Source organism: Lampetra planeri, chromosome 43 (genome assembly GCF_965212315.1).
Source record: "Lampetra planeri chromosome 43, kcLamPlan1.2.h2, whole genome shotgun sequence".
Lineage (NCBI taxonomy): Eukaryota > Metazoa > Chordata > Hyperoartia > Petromyzontiformes > Petromyzontidae > Lampetra > Lampetra planeri.
In genome coordinates this window covers 4,915,498-4,943,452 of record NC_136149.1, presented here as the reverse complement: position 1 = coordinate 4,943,452, position 27,955 = coordinate 4,915,498, and the positions used below count along the sequence as shown (strand labels likewise).

The following is a 27,955-nucleotide window of genomic DNA, read 5'->3' as shown; positions in this document are numbered from 1 at the left end:
CGATGCCGCAAGTCAGGAATGGTTCATCCGTTACCCAGTAAGTTTCCGTGGTTGTTGTTGTTGGGTAGCAGGGTGGCACAATGGTGGCGCGTATGTATGTACGTATGTTGAACTTCTTCCGCACCGTACCTAGCACGCCGTGCTATAATCGGAGGTGCGGGAGAAGGACAAAAAAATATATTAAAAAGTGCGTAGCCATCAGTGGCTTCCTAACATCGGAAGGAAGAACGTTCCAGACGGCCGCAGGAGCGCGTCCGCCGAAAGCACGCGATGATGCAGTAACCGTCTTTGTTCGACAGTCCCCCAACACTGAATTCAATTACGAACTTGGATGCCCGAATTCAATTACGAACTTTTTTGCGTGGAGTTTTTCTCGCTCTTCACCTGTTCTGCACGAGATTCCTACTGGATCTCCAGTGTTCCTCCGATGGCAAAACCACACACAATGTCATTCGTGTTGGCCAAACATCCCGAAAGGCAGGACCCTCGAAAAAGAGTCTTCAGACCCAACGTGGCTTCTCTGTGTACATAAGTGATTATTGTTACATTATCTAACATTAATATAGCGCTTTGCAAGAGTTACGAGTGGTACAATTAGGAAGTAAAACTCGAAGTGATATGGTGAATACCGAACAGCATGTGGTACAATCCGAAAACACGTCGGAGAGTTTATTATTGTATCTGTGTAAATGGCAGAGGTGGGACAAAGTCATTGTTATGCAAGTCACAAGTAAGTCTCAAGTCTTTGCTCTCGAGTCCCGAGTCAAGTCGAGTCAAAGATGAGGCAAGTCCAAGTCGAGTCTGAAGTCATCAAAATCGTGACTCGAGTCTGACTCGAGTCCAAGTCGCATGACTCGAGTCCACACCTCTGAGGTGGGACAAAGTCATTGTTGTGCAAGTCACAAGTAAGTCTCAAGTCTTTGCTCTCGAGTCCCGAGTCAAGTCGAGTCAAAGATGAGGCAAGTCCAAGTCGAGTCTGAAGTCATCAAAATCGTGACTCGAGTCTGACTCGAGTCCAAGTCGCATGACTCGAGTCCACACCTCTGAGGTGGGACAAAGCCATTGTTGTGCAAGTCACAAGTAAGTCTCAAGTCTTTGCTCTCGAGTCCCGAGTCAAGTCGAGTCAAAGATGAGGCAAGTCCAAGTCGAGTCTGAAGTCATCAAAATCATGACTCGAGTCTGACTCGAGTCCAAGTCGCATGACTCGAGTCCACACCTCTGAGGTGGGACAAAGTCATTGTTGTGCAAGTCACAAGTAAGTCTCAAGTCTTTGCTCTCGAGTCCCGAGTCAAGTCGAGTCAAAGATGAGGCAAGTCCAAGTCGAGTCTGAAGTCATCAAAATCGTGACTCGAGTCTGACTCGAGTCCAAGTCGCATGACTCGAGTCCACACCTCTGGTAAATGGTTATATAGATGGCAGGTAACTGGATAAAATAAACCACGAGTCCTATCTTAACTTTTGAGTGAAACGAGTGCGTCTAAAGCACACTGCGATCGTCGGCGAGTTAAGGTAATGAACAGGGTATAACTGTGAAAGGGTGCATAATGCAAGTATTACGCATGACATTGGTCGCGAAAGCCTACGTGTTAAAGTGTGAAAAGGTGTAATGTGGAAAAGTTGTGCTTGTCTGAGGAAAGCAATGTTTGCTTTGTAGTGACCGCTAGGCCGAAGCCTAAAGAAAACCCCGCAATTGTTACATGTTCTGTATGGCTTGGTGTTGTCTTTGTTCATGTTATGTAATAAGTTGGAGGATAATGATGATGGTGACGATGGTGGCGGTGATGTTGATGATAGAATGATCAATGATGATGGTGGTGGTGGTGATGGTAATGCTGCTGGTGTTGATGACGACGATAACCATCATGCTCTATGAATTCCATTTTTAAAACAGAGATGAAGGAGAGGGCTATCACAAAGAAACAATCTGCCGTGGATTTGTCCTGTGGACAAAAAGGGCATTAGATAAAGTAGTCTCACTCCAAGCTCACCGAGGGTAAAACACATATAAAACACGTGTAATATGTTTTACACGAACAGCCGTGTCATCCTGCAGGTTTTGTTTGTGGTTTTGCAGATCAGAGAGGATGTCCACGTGAATACTAAAAATTAGGCACTGATTTTTTTAAGAAGCCAGCCAACATTACTAAATGCTACATTGACGTAAAAACCCTTTTTTTGTTGATAAGAAACGCGATTAGCTCATCATACCTCCCGCGTTTACGCGAAGCAAAACACAACGGCCCATTGAAGGACGCGCAGACAAAACAAGAAGCCGACTTCAAAGAAGTTTCTATGCCTCGACGTAGTTGTTTTATTTTAATTGAAAAAGCCGCCATACTTTTAAGATCCAAGATTAAAGTGCGAAGCCAGAAAGCGTGCATCAGGAGTTCGACTTACTTTAGATTACGTGAATAGGGTGGTGTGACGGCACAGTGGTCAGCGCTCCTGCCCTACGAACCCAACGATTCTGCCTTTGATTTGCAGCCATCGCTACCATCAGCGGTGAGTGGTGTCTGAACCGTTCCTGTTTCGCCAGCCCGCACTGACCAGCGTGGTGAAGTATGGTCAAACAATCCAAGCCGCACGATCTACATGATTGTGAGGAGACTACTTGCCAACAGTGGATGACAATAGGCTGTAAACATTTTTTTTTCTGTCTGAGGCTATGTGAGTGGACAAATATTCACTCGTACATTTACAGAGGCTTGGCATTCACTCTAATCTAGTCTCGTCTCCGCTCATTGTCAGTGGATGTTTGGCCTGGACAGTTAGTAGGGGTCCCCTTTTATCTCAGGAAACATCTTGGATAGAGTTGGAGAGAAATCGATTGCGAATATTTGGCGAGCCTTGAAAGCTTCACCCAAGCTGACGGCACGTAAAAAAAAGATTGTTACAACACCGCACGTGTGCACAGCGCCAAGAACTTTTTTTTTATTTTTTTATTTTACAGCGATGTTAAGGTTACTGGGCGGCGTCTCTAGGAGTTAGAAACCAGGGAGCGGAGGTAATTGTGCAGCCAAATGATTTAACAAAGCGTAAAAAAAAATCTGCAAGCACATCACCGCCATCCGCAGCCAGGCATTCTTTATACTGGGCGGTTCATGCCACTGCATGCCTCTCATTCTCTGCAGATGTAATCCATTTGAGACCGTGACTTATTTCTCAGCAGTGGTGCACAAACTTTAGCTCAGCGCGAGGATTAGCCGGCAAGAATTTTTTTTAAATTCCCCCACCCCCCCCTCTTACCATTGATTAAAATTGCTTTCTTCTAAAACCAGAGGGCACGTTCAGGGCAGAAGAAGAAAGGGCTGCAATGGCCACCAACGGGTTTTAATGAATAAGAAAATAATAAAAGCTTTATCTCATTATAATAATGTAATTTATTTACCCATGAAAGCCTCGCCGAGTCTCAAGGCCCTTTTGCAGGAGGGGGGCTATTGGATTCCAATGTTTGGCCATTTCCCTTCAAGGTTCGTGCAGGAGGGCACAGAATGTGCATATATTTATATCATTACATTTATTCCACTTGACACTCAGAAAAGCCTCACTGTACCCTCAAGACTTCTGGATGTATGTTGAACTTCAATTCGGACCTACGTAGTCAACCACGCTTCTCAGGAGGACCACGGTAATTCTAGCAGGAGGCGGCGACAATTGCTACGCCTTTCCCAGTTAACCAATATTTGCCAAATTCGGACCATTGACGCCAGCACACGATGAGCTTCTCTTCTACGAATGGCATCGCAGGCCCTTTAACATCCACTACGAAGCGGACGGCATGCGGTATTTTAAGGCCAATACGCCCACAGTATTAGGGCGGCCCTGCGGAATCGAGCCGTAGACTTCTGCAACAAGCGGCGAATGTGCTACCGCTAGGCCGTGTCACCGCCCGGCAGTGGTGGCGTTTGGTGCCTCACGGTAAAAAAATAACCTGGGTTCGATTCTGACCAGGGCGCCCTTTTCCTGTGCAATTTGTGTACGCGTTCTCCCCCCGTGTCCTACGGTGGACTTCCCTCCAGTTTCCTCGCGTAACTAAAAAGACAACATCAAATGGTGTTGAGCAAAACATCCCTATGCAGGATTCTCACGGAAAAGTCTGTGACAGACATGACAAACACTGCTGGCATTTCACACCGTGCGTAAAACGCCGCTTAGAAATTATATTCTCGGTAACTTCAGAGTTCTGAAATGTTTAATTTGTGTTAGTAAGCGACAGTGGCTATCCTATGCATGTAAACAAATGAGGTGGCTGGGATAGGGTCAGAGATCAGAGCACTGAGCTGCCAACGGTGGGATTTCCGAGTCCAGATCCTGTGATTAAGTTAGTTGATGGTCTCAGCCCAGTGACCAATAACTGCACAAAGAAAAGCCCCATCAGTTCTTCTGAGTACGTCTGATGCCGTGGTTATTGCGACCACACTGTAACGGGAAACCCATCACGAGTATTACTATAAATTTCGATTTAAAGCTTTCGTGACTGCAGGAATTCATCTTCCTGGTTTTTTCGGTAAAGTCACGTAGAAGGGAAGCAATAAAATAATAAAAATAAAACATAATAAAATAATATAATTCTCACGACGTTTCGGCTACAACGCAAGTTCTTCACCTGAAGACGGCTGCTTGCGTTGTAGCCGAAACGTCGTGAAAATTATTTTATTATGTTTTATTTTTATTATTTTATTACTTCCCTTCTACGTGACTTTACCGAAAAAACCAAGAAGGAGTATTACTATAGTTATTGAACCTTTCTTTCTTTATCTGAGCTCTGCCCACTCGGGAGCAAACAGACGACCCCACATACCAGACGCCTATAATTGCTGGTGTGTATGAGTTAACACCTCGGAGGGACATTCCAGGGTAAAAGGTTCCAAACCCAGCGTGCGCGCGTGTGCGTGAGCAGTCGCACTGTCTCATGAGACCCACGGTTGGACACCGCTCAGGGCTAATCGACCGCTTGCGTGCGTCGCCAATTTCCCGGTTGATTGAATGGCGAGCCACCAACAATTTAAACCTCGTCAATTGCGGCATAGCTGGCAGGGCCGTAGGCTGTAAAGCGAAATGAACTGCCCGAGGGAAAAAAAACAAAGCTGAAAAAGCGATCGCGTCGGTCCATTTCGGCGGTGTGGCGCCGCGTGCCGCCAGAGGTCGGAAGAGAAGGCGCGCACGTGCGTGAATGTGTGCATGCGTCGCATCGCACGCACGCGTGGTCACGTGGCATTTCACCTCCACCGTGCGCCGGGGAGCTTGGAAAGCAAATTCTCTCAATTCCAGTCGAGCATTCCACCTCAGCAAGCGGATCCTGGAAGCTAGGCGAGGTTGAGTACTTGGAAGGGAGACTGCCTGGAGGAGGGGGGGGGGGTGTAGGCTTGGGTTTGCGAGGTGGTGAAGCGATGCCATGAAAGAGATTCTTAAATCTGTTTGTGTGGAGCTTTGGGGCGTTATGCTCCTCTCGTGTGTGGGTTTTCTCCACGCTCTGGTTTCCTTGAAACTCAGTGAGGCTTTGTGGCTTAGCAAAGAGAGTTATCATTTAAAATTAGATTTTGACAATATATTATCACCCCAACTTCTCTCTTGCTGTTTTTTTCTCAGTCGTTACTCGGAATCGGTAATGTCTACCGCGAGACATCAGGGATGGGCTTCAAATCATTGGCCAGTTTCAATCCGGGCCCTGCATTTTCCACACGTGTAAGCCGTTATATCTGTGCCCACTTCCCGAAAAAAATTGGGGGATGCACAGTTTGACAAGAGTTTGACTTGCGTTTCTGTAGGACAGCCGCGGGTGGCACACGATGGACAGATAGTTGCAAACTCCGCTCGCTAACCACCTCTTTTGCTGGGAGGCCCAAAGGTAAATAATTTTCGCGGGCCGAATTGTGTTCTCGAACTCCACGGTATAGTAAAGATGTCAAACTTTTACTACGGTGACATTCTTCCTTCTTTACTGGTACATGGTGTGAGTGAGAGGCCTGCGTACAGACGGATTTTGCTCATCGTTGATAAGCAGTGGTTCTCAGATTGGGGTCACCGGGACCACCGGTGTGGTCTGGGACGCTCCTCCAGGTGGTGTCGTGTGGCGGCTGTGATGCCGATGCATGTTGATCCACAAATAATGACAACGTTTCGAATATCAATAAATATTTCACTCATATTTAATTCGAAAATTAAGTTGGGTAAACTACCATGAAGAAACTACCCTAACCTTACGATCTAAATGCCCCCCCCCCCAAAATAACCTTATAGATGCCTTAAAAAATTAATGTTCCGCTAATATGAATCATTTTGCGCTATTGGTATTTAGAGAGGTAAGTGATTGCGTTTTGTCACCGGGGCTGCTGGGTGGGTGGGTGGTCTGCCGAAAATGTTTTCACCGGCTGAGTGGTCCATGGTGCGAAAAAGTTTAAGAGGAACATTCGTGTTTACGTTGAGCTTTTGTTAAAAGCACGGGGCGTTGGGGGGCGGGGAATTCGTGGACACTGCCACAGCACAGCGCTGTGTGCGGTAACAACACCGCAGCACTGTTGCAACATTCCAAAATCCAAATAATTGGACATACGCACTGCTCATTTTCCCAAGAAATCTACCGCTTTGCATTAGGGATGTTTGACCATACTTCACTACACCGTGGTGGGGGGGGGGGGAGCGTGCCGGGAGTGCAGAACAGAATGGGTTTCTACGCACTGGCCTTTCCTGCACACGACTCCCACTACGGCCGTCCTTGGCGCATCGGAGTCACCCGTCCAAAATGAGGCACCTACCGTTTTGGGTAAAATGCGGCTTCAATTGGATAAAGTCGATTTGCCTGATGCGCACACGCGAAACTCCAGCGTGGATGGGAAAAAAAAATCTGTCTGAAGACGCCTGATGCCCTTGCCATTGTATGCGCAGCAATACCTCATCCAGAAAAGTTGCCAAATTACGTCTCTCTGGATTGCAGTTCGAACTGGTTGACATGCTACGTACAAGTAAAAAAAGCCACTTCGTTATTATACTGCCCCTGAAATGTGCATTCAAATGCGTGGAACTGCTCGCAAACGATTGCAAGGCCCAGTCAGGTCCTTGGAATGACGGTCACTCCCGATGGAATTTCACGAGGCCTCCAACGAGGCGGGAAGCTGACAGATCACCGTCGGTGGCCTTGCATTGCCGCGAGGAAGGGGCGAGGAGTGGAGGTCGTCTGCGCAAGAGGTCGATTGACGGCCTAACGGAGCAGGACTTTAAATAAGATGAGCCTCTAAGCCTACAGGCAAGCGAACTCCGTGGCCTGTGACTGAAGGAAAGGCAGAGAGTGAGAAATTTCACAAGGCACTCATAAAGCGTTATTACTCGATGCGACTGAAGATAAACCCAATTTTTTTTATTCAATTTGATTCCTCCCACTTTTTTGCGACGATCTAGAGCTTACTTGCACATGTACCTAAGTATGTTCGGTCACCTCGTGCTCTCATATTACATTTTCACTGTTTGTTTTTAAATCGAGTGTGTTTCATTTGCCACCGCCATTTAACTCTTTGTTAGTTGTGCAATACTTCCCAAGGACCATGCTGTCCTCGTTCTCTGCCGGATTGATTGTTTTTTTGTCCTCGACTCGTTGCCGCTGTGTTCACGCACGAAGGGTCTCCCTTTGTAAAACAGCCGGGCATCCGGCTAAATGGGGACCATCCGTGTAACAAAAAACAAAATAAACTCAAATGATGTGTTTCAGTGAGTGTGACAAGCTGCTTCTCACGAGCCAATGTTTGCACTGTGAAGCGTTTGCTTGTCATGAGGGGAGGGGCGTTCACAGATACATGTTTTTAAAAACCTATCCGTTTATATTTCACTGAATGAGCTTTTTATAACCACATTTCCCCAAAACTGTCAAAATGCATCATTAGCCCTGAGCGCCACGTCCCAATGCATCTTAGCAATTCCCAGCGTGTTTTCCTTGGATAGGAATGAGACCACTTTAAGCATAAACATTGGAAAGGTGAAATATTTCAACGGCCCAGAAATGTACTATCTCCGCCGTACTCAACTCAAGCGAGTAAAAGCTTGCCTAAGTGCCTCGTGACCGAGCCAAAGCATGCCGTGGATATCATTAACCGCAACCCTGAGGTTATAAAAAGTTCAACATTTCCCTCGAAAAGCCCCGAACCGATTTTGCCTTCGCTATTTGTAGTTTTCAAGGAAATCAATATCCGCTTGAAAATATGGCAGTTTGCTCGCGCGCAAAGCAATCTCACTGATGTCTAACCCAGAGCTCTTGTAACGTGTCATCATCACCTCTTGTTTCTCTGGCTTGGCAGGTTCCCAGCAACGCATCCAAATGTCTTATTGACTCCGACACTGATAAGACAGAGTTGGTCTGCATACAAACAGTGATGTTGAGCGAAGCACGTGCTGGGAACCAGAGGTGTGGACTCGAGTCATGTGACTTGGACTCGAGTCAGACTCGAGTCATGAATTTGATGACTTGCGACTCGACTTGGACTTGCATAACAATGACTTTGTCCCACCTATGAGATGTGGACTCGAGTCATGTGACTTGGACTCGAGTCAGACTCGAGTCATGAATTTGATGACTTGCGACTCGACTTGGACTTGCATAACAATGACTTTGTCCCACCTCTGCTGGGAACACGTAAGTGTATGTTTGGAAAGTGTTGGCGTTAATATGATTTTGGGAAATTAATACGTGATGCTTTGTGCCCTTACCGCAACCGATCAATACTGCATTTACAGGTCAGCTACAGGCCACGTGTTGCCACCACACGACTGCAAAGCACTGGGTGCAACTCTTAATTAAATTACATCGTGAACGAGGTATGAATCAAGCACGACTGCACCTTACAATAATCCGCACGTGGAGGTAACACATAACTGCTTTGAAACAGAGTTTACAACCACAGTTGTGTAAATGCATGCCATCAGGGGGTGTAACGATGCACAGGTTCGTAAATTATGTTTGTCTCCCACCCTCCCCCCCCCGGGCAATATTTTCACGACTGTGCTATCAGCTCGTTGCGTCGTCAATTGAAGAATTTCATTCGGAGGTCTTGCAGAGCGGCGCCTTGCTCCGTGTGAAGAGATCGGTCCGTGGAAGTGGATATCACGGAACTGCTGCTGATATCTCTTCAAGTGACCCTTGACCCACACTAGGGGGGCAGCACTTTCCCACCCGCCCTGCTACTAAGAGTATATGTTCATTACGTAACACACACTGATATACTCAAAACTGGAAGTTGGCCAAAACAAGTGCAAACTTAAACGATACACGTGTTTTTGTGCAGTCATGCCAAGTAAATCCTTCATCAATTCAAATGTGCAATGGAATTATTATAATTACAAAGCGGCAGCAATTAATTTCTCACGATTAACGCCTGCAATGTTCTCAAAAGAACGTGGCGGAATCCTGTTCTGAGGTGTCTGGTCCTCGGTCCGAAGGCAAGTCCACACCCAAGCGATCCAGAAGCGCAGCCAAAGTTTATATCGCTGGATTTCCAGGTGAACCATCGGAGATGTCCGGCGAGGTTGCATGCAAAAAGAGTTACGCAATTGCAGGCGATTGGCGGCGAAGCTGTCGTTAACGATAAACGATGCCACTCACGCGCGCTTTCATCCAGGGGGGCAGAGAGGGGTCAACTTCAGTTTACGCCACCACTGTAATCAGGATGAAGATTAGCCATCTTAATTGTTATAGGTGCCCAACTCCTGTAGCTCTGGCCCAAAGTAACAAGCCGCCCCCCCGAAGCCAGTGATTGACAGCGAGTTGGATCTGCGGAGACCGTGCGGCAGGGAAAGTCAACGCGCAATAATGAGAGGTGCTGTGCTTCAAGTAAACCCTGGATATATGTGTGCGTGTATGGTCAACTTATTTGACACTGTACGCAGCCAACCGTGCTAAAATGTATGTGGGCAGACCCTTGAACTACTTGTGGGGGTGGTGGTCTTTGCTTTTGCTTGGGCTAAGCACCACCATTGAGAGCCACCAACAAAATGTTTTGGAGGCCCGGGGTAAAATGCCAGACGAGACTGCCCTGGCCCTTCCTAAGGTCCCCTCAGATCTGAAGCCCCCCTCAGATCTGAGGCCCCCCCCCCCCCGACCTTCTTTCTCTCTCTACGACCCTGCTCCTTGCACCTGGAATGCCGTGCAGTCACAGCTGTCAACCCGTATCTCGGAGTACCTCGAGGCATTAGCTGAATTATTGTGAGGGCCCCCCACCCCCTTGCATATCTGGCTGTTGTTTTTGCTGGCTCCCGTTTCAGTGCCGTGGTGAATAGGCCAGTAACTGTGGTCTTCCAGGCCACAAGTTCTTGAATTCTGTTCACTGTGATGTTTCAGCCGGTGTCAGTCTTGGGGCTTATCCGGTCATCTTTACTGAGTTGTGGTTGTTGTTTTTTACATCAAACCTCTCTACTACTCTTCCTCATCCTCCTTCTCACAGATTTCCAGCAGAGGTCTGCTGCTATAATGTTTGTTGACTTAACAGCTGGTTTATTTGTGCAGGGATGGACGGCTGAGATGCAACATCACATTCACAGTGGGGGGGATCATGGTGGGAGGGAAGGCGGTGGGGGGGGGGTGCCGATTGCTTGAGGAGGTCTCTATGGTTGTGAACCGTGGCAATTGCATCGGAAAGGAAGACTTTTTTTATTACGCGTGCCACATGTTCAAAATTTTTCGTGAAAGTAACCAATGGCCGGTTCACGTATTAAAGAAGATATTTAGTCTTTCTTTAATCATCATGTATTGCCTGCGATGGCAGAACGATCAGAAGCATGGGATTGAAAACAAATGGAACGAAGTTGAAGAGTGCACGGGAGAAGCATCTGGACCGGCATTACGTGGAGAAACTGGAAGAGCACGTGGATCGGAGAACATACACACGTTAGAAACGATCGTATCGGCTCTTGAGAAAAGTGAGCGGGCTTGGGCAGGACGCGTCGCCAGGTGAGACGATGGCCGGTGTTCGAGACTAAATGATGCAGTGGCAGCCAAATGATGGGAACGCACCCCCAAAAGAGTGATGACGACAACAAAGTGTATCCACTGTGAGGATGGAAAAATCAGCTCATGTGCAGGGACAAGAGCCACTGTGGCGAGGTTGTTAGAATTGGTGAATACATGTGGGGAGGCTTTGTTTCATTAAAGGATACTTGATGGCGGGTGATGATGATGTTGTTGGTTCAGACGTGGTAGTTCAACTAGTTGGCCTGTGGCTGCATATGCGGCACGAAAGCCATGCTGCTACTGCCTACAGCACGTATTGGATTCTACGCTTTCATTACCTTAACCCAACAAGGGAAGTTCGTCCTCTGTAGGCCCAACCCCTTCCAATTTATGCGCAACGCTCTTACTCTGTAGGCTCCACCCTTTCCCGATTAGGCCCCCACCTCTTCCTCTTTAGGCTCTGCACCTTTCCTTTTTAGGACCCGCCCCCTTCTCCTTTAGGTCCCGCCTCTTCCTGTTCAGGCACCACCCCTTACGCTGGACACAGAGTTGGGCTTGCTTGGGAAGTGGTGGGGGTTGTGGAAGGTGGGGGGGGGACGGCGGGGGGAGTGGGCGTGCCCACAGCAGTGGTAGGTGGGGACATCAGGGGTCGGGGTTTACCGACTTCACGACGACCACCACAATCCCTCTGAGAGAAATGGAATAGTACGCGACAGTACGGCTAAGTGCAACAATAAAATAGTGGTGCTGAAAACCAAGGCACTGTAGTAGAAGGCTTTGTGGCAATGAGGGATGTTCCAACATTTTTGCTGCTGTCTTGTGCCCCGACGAGAGTTCAAATTTTCTTTCTCCAAATGTTACTACCATCGTGATCTTGGCCCGATTCATAACCCCCCCCCCGCCCCCGTTAAGGGAACGGTCAGTGAAAGAGAACGGCCCGCGGAAGTGGATATCGCAGAATGACTTCTGAGATCGCTTCAAGTGACATTTCTCTCACACCTTTCACACAGATATAAATGTTTTCCACATGGCAAACATTAATATCTGTGTGAGCTGGAAATTTCCGAATTACGTGATTATTTTTTTACTTATTTATTCACGATGGTTTTTTTATGTCCAGTCAACACTGACCAGACCGAAACCAGCAGCTCGCTTAACCCGAGAGCGTGGATTTGAACCCAGGAAGTCAATGGTGCCGGCTCCGCTTTCTGACCTATGATCCACCCAGATAAAAGTGCCTGTCCCTTGCTTAAAATAGTTTTTGCCTCTCTATCCCCCCGATTTACTTCTCATTGCTATCGCCAATCAGAACAGGCTTGGCTCACCAGGCCGGGCCCAACGCTCCCAAGTTCCCACGGCAGCTGGGTCAAACTTGATCCCACGGCATCCCGGCCTTCGCCATCGCTGGTTCTCCTTCACAAGCCGGGCTACGTGATTTTTACCCAACGCTGGTGCAACTTGAGATGACACCGGGCCAACACGGAAATGAGCCACACACATACTGTCATGTCACTTAGTACTTACTTCCTTGGAGACGTTAATATTAAAAACCCATCGTGATAAAGTTACTCCCCCACCACCCCCCCCCCAAAAAGATAGATATTAAACAGAAATAGTCTAATCAATGGTGCCATTAAACTCTAAAGATTGCGTCACAGTTAAATTTGCAACACACTCATTGTGTGTTGAGGTGCATTATGGGTAAAATCATATAGACGTAGAACTCAGTTCTGTCTACAAATATAAAGACAATTATTTTTTAGTCCATCGACTAATTGGCGTTGCAGATCAATATTATCCAGCAGCAGAAATTTGTTAAACAAGCCTGACTGCTGATGAAACCGAGACAGTCAAAACCAGTCCAGATTGTTGCTTGCTTAAACAAATGCTACGAGAGATAACATTTGTCTGGAAAGGCACCAGAGGAGCTTTCTGTAGCGGAGGCTCTTCCAAAAGGGTCGCAGGATTCACTAAGACACGTTTAATTCAGACCCCAGAGTTGAAAGAGTAGGCCGAACACCCTCTAGCGGGGATCTACAGGCCTCGCTCTAGTCAAAACCCGTCCGCCAGCAGTCGCGTGAGCGAGCAGTCGTAAGGGCTGCGCGTTTATTTACCTCTACACACGACCCCTGACCTCTGGGCCCCACCTCCCATGCCTAAGCAGGGTCCACTTCTGCCGTCACGGTTTGCTCGACCTGCGGGGGCCAGGGTTTCCCTGGTGGGGATGAGTGAAGGACGATGCTTTGCTGGCGTGAGGCCGACCTCCCAGGTCGTGGATGTGAGCATGTCGTCGTGAAAAAAAATGCGGACCAAGTGTTTTGGGCTTTTGTTGTTGTTGCCGTTCATCAAGCACTCACCAATTCACTCCAGTCACTTGCTCACCGGTAGTCAGTCACCTCCTTGCCGCTTTTGTATCGCTGCTTCCGTGGTTATTGTTACCGTGGACTTCACTCACGGATGTCCCCCCGCCTACGTTGAGGATTTGCTCTACCAGACTTGACGGCGTCGTCTCATCCATGCCGCGATCAACCGCCACACTGCAGGTCACCCCCCAATTAGCACGGTTGGCTCTGTATGGCGCGAAACAAGTTCAACATATATATATACGGCAGCAACACACGCACGCACGCACACACCCACTCACCACACTGGAGGTCACAGACAATGGCCCTTCATGGCAGAGAGATGAGAAACTACCACCATATAACTGTCCATAATAGAGGTTTATGGGTTAGATTGCATAAGTATAAATGTGTCGTTAAACCCGCCACCACCCGACACAGCCAATTAGTAAGGTTTGTCACGTAAACAGAACGTGCCAATTCGTTACAACACACCGGTGTACTGTGTTGGGCCGTGGCGGGATTAATGACACATTTATATTTACGCGATCTAATCCAAAAAAACCTCAATTATGGATAATATTGGTCACAAAAGCTGTGTTAAACTGACCATATAACTGTTCAACTGCGATGCTGCCGGTCGAAACACTCTCGCTCCTTCCCCTCGCCACTGCTCCCAATTTGGAATTCCCTCCCATTGTCTCACACCGAAGTATGTGTACATTCAGCTCATTTCAACGAAACGCGGTCACCATCGCCTCCGCTACACCTTGAGTGCCGCTGCTCGTTGCTGGCCCGCTTGGCCTTCTGGGCTTGTGCTCGCGCCAAAGCCGCGAACAAAATAATGAGGCAACGGTGGTTTACTCCCTGCCTGTGTGGCCTCTCTCTCGCTTCCGTTGCGCGACCGCACACCTGCTCCGTGAGCAGGACGCGACGCGGCTTTCAGCGGCTTTCATCTCGGCTGGTGTTGATGTCGTCTCCGGTAAAAATGCCTTCATCCCCGCAGCACACGAAAGCGGGTTTTGTTTGGGTGTCGTCAAAATGCCCTTGAAAACCGTCTCTAAAACACCGCAGACCGCACACCCCACCACCACCACCACCACGAAACAAACAAAAACACCGAACCCGGCTGACAAAAGGCTAATGATGAAACAAATTGCTCACGTGAGTTAAAGACACTGGCAAAGTCTTGTCCTAAGATGACGACGCTTCCGCACACCGAACAGTGCACACGTGATGGTGCGCGGGACGCACCATCACTTTAATCGAATCGTCCGATTGGCCGTTGAGACGGGGAGTGCTTGAGGTGATTTAATGGAAAATTCTAACTGCACCGCAGAAGATGGATGCCCCTTTGTGGTGACATGCCGATCCATCAGGGAACACCCAGCCTAGGTATTTCAGTGAGCTTAGTAAAAAAAAAATATTTTTTTATTTCATGAGGTAAGGCGCACTGAGCTATATAGCTGCATTTCAGAAACGACTTGGCTATGGCAAATGATAGCTCAACGAAGTGGCTTGTCACGTGGAAATTTCATCGCCGCCAAACACTAAACGCACATCGATTCTAAACGTGGAGGGGGACAACGGGAGGACCCGGAGAAAAATCCACGCGACAAAGGGGAGAACACGCAAAGTCCAAATATACAAACCCACGACATCCATGCTGGTAGGAAGAGATAGGTATTTCAGTGCGCTAAGCTAGGCTTGCAGGTAAAGGTTAGAATTTCAGGAGACTTAAATCATGCTGGTACAGGTAAATTATGCCAAGATACACATTTATTGCTGTGTCTTGCTGTCAAATATTATGACTGCTCTACACGAGCTCATGCATGAACACATATTATTGACAGTGTATGTAATATAAACACGAAAACATAATTTATTATAAGCAAATATTTTTCATACCTTGAGTGAAATGTCTCTAAGCAAGAACTGTGTGCACCACTTCTCGATAAAACGCGATGCATGTTTTACGTTTCTTGTGTATATTTACCTTACGCGCATATTTGTGTGTTCACCAAGCAAACAAAAAAGTGGTTGTCGGGATTTTCGAGTTGGGCAAACGTTTGGAAATCTCAGCAAAGGATCGACGCGTGCCTAAGGCGGGTGGCCGTTTCGAGTGGCCATGAAGACGCCGCAAGGATATTCGTCGGTAAAGCGACGCGGTAATTTTAGAAAGCAGGTAATTATTTTTCTTGACTAAGATTTTTCCTTGACCTCATCGAAGAAACAGGGGGGGCGCTTGAAAGACCACGCCCATCAGCGTGCGGAGATCATTCTCGTGTTCCTTCGCGGTTTTCCCAAATTGATCTTTTTCCAAAACGCGAGCCAAAGGAAATCCACCGCAGAACCCAATTACTCCGGTGGTGAAGTCACGCACGCAAACAGTATACACGAATTATATTAACATCGATGGATCGTGGGAGATGGCGGTTAAGTTTAGAAAGCCTTCATCCAACACTTCATGACTCTGGCTGACAATGATTTATATATTGGCATATATTTTGGATTTTTTTACACTTGATGTCTACTCAAAGTAACCTATTCACATGCAAATTTAACAGCGTTTAAGTTGCGAACTTTATTTTTTTTTTAAGTCATGGTTTTATCAGTCTCACATTTTTTATAGCAATCTATAAGTAAGTCACAATCTCTCAAACCTCCAACCTCCCGTTCCCCCCCCCCCACCATCTCTCTACTCTGCAGGAGTCCCATTGCCTGAAGCATCAGCGTGCTGTATCTATTTATTAGGCAGCGGTAATGACAAATTTGTTGAGGTTTAAACAAATAAAAATAATTCGTGCTGGTGCATGGCTGCCAAAAGAGCCGCATAATTTTATGCTTCAATAAAGTCACGCTCGATTTGAAGTTAACAAAAATGCCAACCGGTTCCCAGGCTGTCTCGAACTCATAACACTATGTAATGTCGCTATTCTCACAAGTACATTCACTCAACAGTTACTTAAAACATTTCTTTTTTTACAAAAACTGCATTGATTATGCATGCCCACGTTGCTGTTGCTTTTTTCGTTGTTGCAATCTTTGGCAACATGTTCAGGAACGTCAATGTCAAGGTCCGCTGGCCATGGCAAGAGGGCTTCAGCAGTGAGAGAGTTCGTTCTACAACTGAAGAAGCGCACACTGGCGGTTTACTCTACGGTCCGTTGTCTGGGTTGTATGTGGATTGCCTTTAATTCCCTATTGATGGAGATGTGTACATCGGCCTGTTGCTGATGTTCTTGATGTGACAGATGGTTCCACCGGTGTCTTCGAGCAGGAATGTCACAGCCATTATATTGTTGTTCGACAGCTGTGTGTTTTCCTGGTGGCAAGTACAAATCTAGTCACTTATTGAGATAATCTATCCATCTAAAATTCAGTTTTCTGTCACGCATCTGCCCGGCACTGCACATTTTAACCCAAAATCGCTGTGCCTCTGTGACCCAGCCGATGAATAATGTTCATGTGTTCAGCGATTGCTGGACCGAGTGGGATTCTGGGTATCATCTGCATTTGCCAGCTGGATAGATTACTGGACCAAAACTGAAGGCCTCATCGCCCAAAGGATCTTGAGCTCACAAATCGGATTTTTTATTGCCATGTCTTGTTTTCCAACATTCTTACCCGCTCTACATGAGCCTATGCATATTATTTACAGTGTATGTAATATAAACACGGACACAGAAATGATGAAAATTCATATTTTTTTCCACTGTAAGTGAAACGCGTTTTCCAAGCATGCTCTACCTTTCCACGTAACATTAAACGTGTGCGATGTTTATTTTGGATGTTTACAAATCACGCATCTGTGTCCTGCAAGCGAGACGCAGGCTCGTGGGGATCTTCCGGGTCAGATCGCTGGACCGAGAGAGAGTCTGGGTTTAAACCTTTGTGAATTTCCGCATTCTCTAGATTATCGGATGAACCTCCCCCCCCCATATTTTAAGCAAAACTTGGGGGTGCATCTTATAATCCGGTAGGTATGTGCGTGCGTGTTTATATGCACAACCATATTTGTGTAACTTTATTGACGCCGGGCACGACTCTGGGGTGCGTCGTATTTTCTGGAGCGTCTTGCACTCCAGCGAATACGGTGCCAGATATTCACCCCCGACCTCACCTCCCTGGAATCGTTTGAAAAGCACCTGTGACATTAGCCATGTGACCTGTGACCTGGAGCGGTGGGTCTCCAAAAGGCCGAATCATTACATAGGCAAGGCCTCTGCCGGCCGCCACGCGGGAGATGCCCACAAGTTGCCAACCGGAAAATATTGAGAGAATACCCAGCGATGCTTCGCACAGATGCACAGTGTTAACGCACACCGCGAGCACACGCCAATTAATAAACCTTCATCGACCGCACAAACGACCGAAAATGGAACATTTGTTATTAAGGGGGCCAATTTAAACAAGCTTTTGGGTGACTGCCGTATACAGGCGGGGGGTTGTGTTACTTGCCACGAGTAAGATAATGCGCGGTCTCTCTCCGACACACGTCTCTTTACTGTCAACACAGTGCCTGCATTCAACAGGCAACGTGTGAATTGGATCTCCTGCTACCGTGATCATTGAGCCGGCCGTCTGCCATGTGTTCTACTCGGTTGAGTTGCGGTTTCGATGCGGCGACGCTCAATACGGGTCGAACGGCCGGGGACCATCCAGCACAGATGTCACTCACTCGTTCCCTAAGTATGCGTCCGAGCGAGCGGCTGAAGTTGGTTCGTTTGGGAGCGGCGCGTCCTCTGTGTTGATCGCATTGGGGACTCGCGTCCAGTTAATTTGGCAACGTCACAGTCAAGCAGTCAAAATTAGCCTCATGATACAAAACTGGGCGTCGGAAAACAGTCATATTTTTTTTTCTAATCGGGGTGTAGGATGCGATGTCCAACGCTTGCCATCCACTCTATTTCTCTCTGGCTTCTTCATTTGTGTGCCATAAAGGAGGGCCATTGTCCCGAAACGTCAGCTGTTATACATTTTTACCATTTAAGGCCACACACACATGTACACAGTGTTGTTACTGGTGAACGTGTTGATTTGTCCCCCATCATGATACATGTATTGATGTGCAGCCCCTCTTGTCGTTACGGGGCATCCGATGCTGCGGGGGTTGTGCGGGGTTTTATTTGACCATACTTCACCATGCCGGTTGGTGCGGTTCGGTGAAAGGTGGAGAGCGTAGATCGCAGCAGCATAGAAATGCAGCGCAACATTTGATTTTTCTACACTGCTGAGGAATCGTGAAGGAGACTCGCGAAGGACATGAGTTATAAAGACTTGGGAAAACTACAAGCGAGAACCGCTCATGAAGATGACGGACACTCGTCAAGACGAACAGTGAACCATGCTGTTGAAGAACTCTCGTTGAGTAGATTACTCAGGAACACGGATGAGGAGGACTCGAATGTCGATGCAAAGAGATGATCCCCAAAATCCAAACGAAAATCCAAAAATGGGATCACCCCATCATGCCAAGAGGTATGGGAGCACGAAATTTAGAGCCGGGCTATATGATGATTATCAGACCAAATCAATTACTCCAGGTGTTACAAAACTTATAGGGGGGGGGGGGGGGGGAAACAACCTCGCCTCTGTTCTCACATGTGCCGCTGGATGGGAGGTGATGGGCGTTGTTTGTTGACGTCATCGCCATCGGCAGTCTCGCCACGTTGGGCGTGGCCTGTAGCAGGGGGGGGGGTTTCCTGCCTTCGTGTGGTCCATTTTTAAATGTTGGACGCGTAATCGACGACACAAGGAGGTAGTTGATCGAGTTTTTTGTTCATTGCTTGACATCCTTAAGTTTTCAAGTTTAATTCGTATCACCAGGCGAGAACACTCAAGATGTATGTCTGTACGTTGAACTTGTTTTGCACCTTATGTAGCGAAACGTGCTAATCGAAGATGTCGGGGGAAGGACCAATGACTTCATCGACTAATCATCCCAGCTCTGCGTTAGCGAGCAGGTACCGTGTTTGGATGGCGAACGCACGTTAGAGGGAGAGACACAGAGAGGGGGAGGTGGAGGGCGCTGGGACTCACCCTCGACCCCTTCTCTGGGAAGCACTTGCAGCCGCCGGAGCAGTCGCGCCCGTTGCACGGTCCGTTGTACACCTTGTTACCCTGCGCACACGCGGGAACGGGCAGACACGGGCACGCGGACACGTCATCATCACCGCCGTGCTCATCCATGCCACCGCCGCAACCGCCGTCATAGACCGTCGCGCAAACTCCGGTCATCCTCGCAGCGGCGGCTGTTGGCGAACCATCGGGCAAAGACGGTGGTCACCGCATCATCGCGCGCTTTCGGACGCGCTTCTGCGGCCGTCTGGAACGCTCTTCCTTCCGATATTAGAAAGCCACTGAAGCTAAGCACTTTTAAATCTATAGTTTCGTTGTCCTTCCACGGTTGGCTATGTACGGTGCGAAAGAAGTTCAACGCACAATACATCATCACATCATCAATCCACCATGGCACCTTCGTCATCGTCAACAACATCATCATCATCACCGCTTTCAATTCAGCACGCAAGCGGCCCAACTGTTCCAAATGACTTCACGGGGCTATTCATCGTCCACCGTGAAGCGGGCGGCGCGTAACAGAATCACCGTGGGCCGTGCCGAGGTACGGCCGCAATGTGGGCGGCACCTCGACCCCCCCCCCTACCCGAACACGTTGGCACGATCAAGTGTTGCGAAAGTTTCACACTTGCTCTAGTCCCAATGTAACAGTGACCATTATTGTGTTGCGACAGTTGCAGAGAGATTGAGTACCAGCAAGTTTAATACCAACAATGGTATAATGGAGCGATTTTTTTAAATCTCCGTAATTTATTTTTTTGCCCACAGCGAAATGATTTAAATTTCATCAAAGCACAGTCATAACTCGATATTCCTATCATCTAAAAAGGCATGTGGTTCTCCTTTTTGATTTTGTAAATGCCGCAAATTCCTTTCTTTGTTCGGAACTGTCTTTTATTTACCCATCCAGAAGGGCAAATGTGGTTGTGGTTGTGCAGTCAAAGAGTTAACACGGACACGGAAAGAATTGCCCAACCAGCCCAAAGGTCAGCCTTCCTTGGGAATGTATATTTATATGCAAAATTACATTTGGCAGTTGTAAATGTTGTCAATACCTGCGTCGGCTCCGTACTGCTCTGACCACTCGAGCATGTATACAACCTTGAGAGGTGAAAAACCCTCCAAGTATCCAGTATGGTGGCATGACCCTGGTAATCTCCCTACGACCCGGGATAAATTCCGAACCTTTCCTTGCCATGTGTCTATCTGGCCAAGGGTTTAGTCCCTAAATCACTTCTTCTTAAAAAGAGTACCTGGTATCACGTCTCAGCATCGCGAGTAGAATGCCCTTAGTTTACCCGGGAAAGCCTTTTCCGAGTCCTGAGAGTTGTTTTCACAAGCCTTCTTGTGTTTGAGATGCTGGGCCAAATCCATGAATGTGTGTTTAGCTTTTGTTAGGAAACCGGATCGAAACTCGGAAAAAATCCCACGACTGGATGCCTTACGTTTGCTGTAACTATCTCCTGGGCACCTGCTGAAACAAAAAAGGCGCTGAGGAGTGATGCTGGCCACATAAATGGTCCTAATATGCGGTGCATTATCCCACAACTTACACTATTTTTTATTTTTATTTAACCAGGTAAGGCCCTCTGAGCTACTTAGCTATTTTTCAGAAGCGTCCTGGCCACAAATGATAGCTCAACGAAGTAGCTTGTCACGTGCAAATGTATAACAGCCAAATACTCTAAACGCGTGATGTTGATTCTAAATGTGGAGGGGGAAACCGGAGGACCCAGAGAAAAATCCACACGACCACGGGGAAAGCACGCAAACTCCAAATATACAGCAGGCGTCAGGGTAGGGATCGAACCCATGACCTCCTGCATACCAGGCGAGGGAGCTAACATCTGGCCACCGTCAGACATTCTCTGTCCTCCGCTCGATGGAGATATCCCCTAATTCCATCCGTCATGGTCTTGTGATGCTGGATAGGTAATTATATAAAGGATACACAACAGGGCTCCTTGTCTGTGTGTCTGTGTGTGTGTATATTTACATTCATGCAGTGGTAATTTAGTGGTTAGCACACAGTGCTATGAATCCAGCGTCCAGAGTTCGATTCCCACTCACGAACAATAACAGTGATGAACATATAAACTGGTCCTACGCCTAGCCTAAGCTGACGCAGCCGTAAATGAGTCCCAGGTGCAGTGTGTAAACTTCAGCACTGGGGAGACAAAGGTGGCTGGGCGTAACGTTGGCCACCCACACTTATCGTATGCCCTGCCAGCCTTCATAGGTGCTCGCTAACAACAATTGCCCTAACAGTCTATGTTAGGCTATGTGGGGGACTTTCGTCTTTTTTGCGTAAGATAAATGTGCACGCCAAAGCTCAAGTCTTGGCGTAGTGATAATGGTTGTGATTTCAAATGTCACCGTGGAGGGAATGAGATGGTACAGAGTGGCCAAAGTAAACACCATTATCAGTTGTAAACATTACTTGGGCGAAACAAATAAAAATAAAACAAGCCCAGTGTGCGATTCAAAGTCAGCAGATCAATAGACAGACTGCTAAAAAACCAAATTCACTTCATTGCTTTTCTCAGGCGGAGCGCGTCGACCAAGCGAGCCCAATCTGGCAGCCGCGGCGTTTCCCACTCCTGCCTCCCCCATGATGAAGCAGTCCCCCGGCACGACGAGCCAAACCTCCCCCCCCCCCACCTTGACGTCGGCCGACCACAGCCCCACATCATTTCCCCCAAAGCACGGCGGCGCGATGGCCAGGCAGCGCGTTGCACGCGCGCGCCCACCGCCGTCTGCACACCGCTGACCTTTGAACTTTGGCTCACAACTGTTTATGCCATCGACTCGTTGGGCCACCCAGCAACAGGCCACTTCACCCGATATATAAAAAAAAACTTCAGTCTCTCCCCATTCATCGTCAACATCTTTCGATGCCTACCAACGCTGGCTCGGGGTTGCGCAAAATGCCATGGGCGGGGGGGGGGGCATTGCAGCCATCTGCCAGCATTCAAAGTTCACACGTCCCGTCATCTGCCCGTTGATGAAAATTGCATTGGCATCTACGACGGGCACTCTGTTATTGAGCCGATAACGTCACAGGGATAATAAGAGAGTGTGGCTTGGTTTGGAGGAAGCAGGGTCGAGGTGAGTTTTGGAGGAATGGTTGATGGAGCAGGGATGGCAGGGATCACACGGATGATTTGGACTTTTAGGGATCATGGTTTATCACGGGAAATGCGTAGGATTTTTTTAACCATAACCTGTAAAAAAAGGTTCTGCACTGGCTACCGTTAAGGGCTTCAGTGGCAAAGACTACAGTAGAACTCCTATTAGCACGGTTGACTACGTACGGCACGAAAGAAGTTCAACACACGTACATAAAACGCATGCGTAGGTACAGAATCCACTTTGTTCCATTGGCGAATTGCAACTAGGTTTACATTGATCTTTCTGTTGTTGCGTCCGTCCGTTTTTTTGTTTTTACGATGGCCCAAAGCCTCCGGACACAACGTTCCGCTACTGCGCGGAGGAGACGAGGCTTTGAGCGGCGGAGAATGTTCCACTTGTCACGGAGGTTCGCGGTAGAATCCCGGCGTCCGCCCTGGTCAACGCAGCGCCCGCTGCTACAAAGCAAACGGCGTGCACCATCCGCTTTTGCAGCGGACACTTTGCAGAAAAGTGGAGGCCGCTATCGCAGCCGGCGTCAAGTTCCACATTTTTTAAGTTTACCTGAAAATGTATTGGGGGGGCCGGGGGGAAAAACCAGATTGCAACATCTCTCCCCCCTGCTGTAAACTACTGCAAACGATACTCAGCTGTGAAGCATATTGCCTGAGCGATGGCCGAGTGTCATTAGAGTGGCACGGACAGCGAATGTACCGATGACTTGATTTGATTTGGTGTGTGAAGCAGCTCGCAGTTTGGTTCACGTTCCCCCCCCCCAAGTGCCCTACAACGGCGAGTGATGAAAGAATGACTCTATTGCCGTTTTGCTCCTCGGCCTGAGAAGCTTTGTGATTTTTAAGAAGTCAAAACATTACGAAGGCCAGACCCGAAAGAGTCAGCTTAGAAAAAAATCCAAGATGGTATGTTAACTTGTAATTCAATGAGACATGCATTCTTGAAGGTCATCCTTGCTAATCCAATAATGTGGGTTCTTTATTTGTGACCAGGTAGGAATCAAGTCATAGATAAACCAAAATGTTGTTCAAGAGAGACCTGGGTAACACAAACCAAATGCACGGGTTAGCGCACTGCACTCTAAACCCGGCTACCTGAGTTCGATTACTGCTCACGGCTAGCATCGGTGGCGAGTGATATCCGAACCGGTGATAGCATCCCCAACTTCACCAACCCACAGTGACCAAATTATGTGGCGATACTGCCGCGTATGCAGTTGTGCACAAGCATAATTAACAAAAAAAAACACTCAGCACACTCGTCAATACTTCCATAAAAGGAAAAGTATATAATAGGCGACGTTTGTGGCCACTCGCCCTTCTTCATAGCACGTAGAGATGTCACACTCAGCCAGCGTGGGGAAGTATGGTCAAACGACCCCCATAACCGAAACAATGTGGAGGGAGGGGGCCTTCATCCAGCAGCGGATTGACCAAGGGCTGTAAACATCAGCAGACTAGGAAAACAAATTGGACACAGCACATCCACACAAAATGTCCCAGATGAACTTAGGAAGGAGGCTAGATGCAGAGAGACTGCCGTTAATGTGTTATTCTTGTATTATTTTACATCTGTTACATTTGATCAGTTCCCCAAGTTGCCCATAAAGATTTCTTTTACTTGTCCAAGAGAAACCAAAACAGTTACCATCGTGCTCGGATGTCACGAATTCAAGGCATTCAAGATGGGGGGGGGGGGGCAGGGGGTGTCTGCCTATGTTAGATGTTCGAGGACACATCTGACATTTAAGTCAGGATTGCCCACGTGATAATCTTCGCTTGGCACTACGATTATAGCATCAAAAGACAAAGAGGTATCTGTGCAGACGTGGTAAATACATTCCTCTCGATGGTTAGGAGTCTTTATTTCCATTTACAAGGCTATCTTTTGTGAGGAAATTGTATGGGAAAAATTGTGTTTTGACCCCTTGCTTTTTAAAAAAGGGAAACCGTCATGCCAGCTACAAAATAAAAAACTGTTATATTCGAGTTGCTAATCCCCAGAACACACTGTGTCTGCATTTTACGATGTATGATAGGGTATCGCAAAAAGTGTTTCCAATCGCTGTTTCTGGGGTTCCGCGTCTGGTGATGGAGTCATCAAATTATCGCCGATTTAATTTGGCAGAAGCAAAAACAGCAGAACAAGCCACAGACGGCGATGTGTCATCGTCGCGATGGAACAATTTCTTTGGAGATTTTTTTCCAAACACGCGTAACACAATCGCGTTGGCAAGCCGACGCTCCAATTAATTCCCGTTCTCATAAATCCCAACCAGATTTATTTCACAAGTCGCCCAGCGGGAATTGAGACCACAAGTGTGGGCCACTGAGCATTGCGCCGGGTTCGCGTTACAAGTTGTCGCAATGTGGCGAGACTACGACACATCGTACGATACGAGGGTCCACGGTAATCGTACCATCCGTTCAGAAAAAATAAATATTGGCATGACCGTTGGTCATTACATTTTTTGCACGTATTTGTATTTCATGGCAAATATATGTTGAATGAAAGTTGAAAATAAACTGGTATTATCCATTAAATTAATGCTTTGTAAAATATTTTCTGCTGTTAAATGACAGCGTGGCGATTAAATGATGCATCATTGCAGTGGTCCATGAAATTATATTTAGTTTTTGTGTAACTGACAACATGCGCCTTGATAAGCACTGCAGATTATAATGATTATATAGAGTCGTGGAAAGGCTTGGGTTGAGTGAATGGCAGTTGTAGAACATTTAGTCCGTCTGAACATTCGTGATCACATGTTCTGGTGAGTCTAGTCCATCACGAATGTGCGCTGATCAAACAGAGTGCAACTCTGTTTTATGTCTGTTGAAAACTGACTTTAAGGATGGAGTCTCAAACATCTGCTGCCGGAAACCGGGCCCAGTTCTCTGGCCCCGAGGCCCCGGTGAAGCTGCCCTGGCCGTATCGCCGGACAAGGTTGTGTGCAAGGATAGAGCAGAACGGTCGCCATGGGCTCTGGATCGTAGCCGGCGTAAAAATGGGGTTCCATTGAGGTTGGTACAGCCGCTCGGCAAGACAGGACGGAGCTGATCGATGCAGACTCTTGCAGATGAGCTGGCATAGTTTGTAAACAATCCTATATTCTTAGGTTTTTTCGGTAAAGTCACGTAGGTAAAAATTTAAAATTAATAAAAGTAAAATAAAAATCACGAAGTTTCTTTACTTTTATTAATTTAAATTTTTTACCTACGTGACTTTACCGAAAAAACCTAGGACTATGAATCCTTGCAGTCACGAAAGCTTCAAATCTAAAACAATCCTATGTTTGATAGGTAGCCAATGTAACTCGTCCCGTATCACAGTCAATCAGCTAACCTTATCATAGAACAAAAAGTGAAAATACAATTATAAAGTTATGGGAAATGATATCAGGGCAATCGTCATATCGCAGCGGATTTTGGCTAGCCATCGAACAAAGATGTCTACCGGCCGTTTGGAATGCTCTTTCTTCCGATATTATGAAGCCACTGGAGCTATGCACTTTTAAACCATCTAGATTGAAAACTCTTTTATTTCCAACTGCTTTTTGTTCTTAATTTGTCCTTCCCCCGCACCTTCCATTAGCATGGTTGGCTACGTACGGTGCAAAAGAAGTTCAACATACATACATAAAAGACTCGCACAGAGACCCACAGTTTGTTGTCCTTCCCCCGTACCTCTGATACGCACGTTTGGCTACATGTGGTGCAAAATAAGTGCAACGTACATACAAAGACTCACACAGAGAGAGACCCACAGTTTGGTGGCCTTCCCCAGCACCTCCCATTAGCACGGTTGATTGTGTACGGTGCGAAAGAAGTTCACCACTCATACGTACATATCTTGAAAGTGGATCTATCAAAAAGCATCTTGAAAAGTGATGTCGCAGCAGCCTTAGCTCACGCTCGTCGACTGGAATTCCCTTCCATCGTCCATTTTTCAAAAGCTCTTGCTCTCTTCGAGAGACGTGTCAACTCTTTACGCGACGACAAATTCGATCGTACTTCGGGGGCCCGCGCTCGAAACTGCCTGCTGGGTCACCAGACCATCGTCTCGTGGGACTCGGCCGAGCGGTCCAGCGTTCGTCCGCTCATTGCACACGTCCACGGTTCTCGTTCAGCGGCCGCCGCTGGTTACTGCTACGGGAGGACTATGGGAGTATCAAGTATAAAAAAACCACAGAAAAACTACACAGTCAGCGGATGTAAAAGATCCCCGTGACGTCGTTCGGAAGAGAAGGCCATCGTTTGCCGGCGTCACGGCCCAAATTGAGCAAAACATTTTTTATTCGCACACGGCAAATTATGGAATATACGTAACAATCATCTCCACCTACTGCGACAACTTGGCAGGACCCCCCCCCCTCCCACTAAAAGAGTCATGTGACTCGGTGAGGCTTTCGTGGGTGTACAAGCGTGATAGCAGTAATGATGATAATGTGAGTTGTCCCACAATGCAAATCTCTAGACACGTTCAACCCTCTGAGCACAGCTTGCATCCGCGCACAAAAGCCCCAAGCACATTTTCTCACAATTTGTCCCTCCTGTTACTGCCATATATTTTATTTGGTACTCGCATGCCTTTTGTTGTTGTTTTTTTTAAATAAAAAAAGTGAATATCCCCATTCCCAGCAGACGTGAGTGGAACTTTTCTTTTCTGTCGAAATCTCAAACAATGCGATGTCGGCGACGATGAATGTCCCCACTCGGGGAGCTGAGTAAGCTCCCGCGATGGTGTTATGGAACATTTCTGTTTGTGTTTCAGACGAACTGCACCCTTAAGGAATTCTACTTTGTTGTTTCTTTCCACTGGGCGAACATTAAAAAAAGACCTTTTTGAAAACATAAAATCCGGGACAACCTGAGGATGTCTATGCACGCATCCTATGTTGACTATTTGCAGGTAAACCAAACACCGTCGCCTGAAAGTTTGTTTTTGTCTGTATCCTGCACTGTCTGTGGAAAATGTCAAACCAGTTTTATAGAGCTCATATGTTTATATATATTTGAAAACATGATTCACGTATCGTTCCCAAATGTTAAATTACGTTGTATCTGCGTGCTTTTATTTCAAGAAGCACAGAGCAAATGATGTGCACTTTTATATATTTCTGCGTGCAAATACTGCCCTTGTAAATGAGCGGTGGAACGGTGGCGCAGTGGTTAGAGCACCGGGCTCTGAGCCCAACGACCCGAGTTCAAATACCGGCCGCGGCACTTGTGGCCGGTAATCAAAACGGTCTTGGGCCACCTGCTTCACCAAGGCGCAATGACCGGCGCGGTAACGTATGGTCAGACAACCCCCACGACAGATGCGAGCGTGGGAAGGCCTTCATCCAGGAATGGATTCATAAAGAGGGCTGCAACGCTTACATGCACAAACGAGTTTGGGTTAAAAGGGCATGAGGCCCCACATTTATTCAGTCGTTCTAAATATTTATTTCAAAATT

General features: G+C 47.4%; 1 protein-coding gene across 1 annotated transcript in view; it reads right to left on the bottom strand.

The window, feature by feature from the left end:
• The window catches only part of LOC144732517 (uncharacterized), a 176,561-nt gene that overhangs the window by 112,914 nt on the left and 35,692 nt on the right, over nt 1–27,955 (bottom strand). Inside the window, exon 4 of the mRNA XM_078613925.1 lies at nt 19,315–19,395. Coding sequence (XP_078470051.1) covers nt 19,315–19,395 — 81 coding nt within the window. The remainder of the gene's footprint in view (nt 1–19,314; nt 19,396–27,955) is intronic.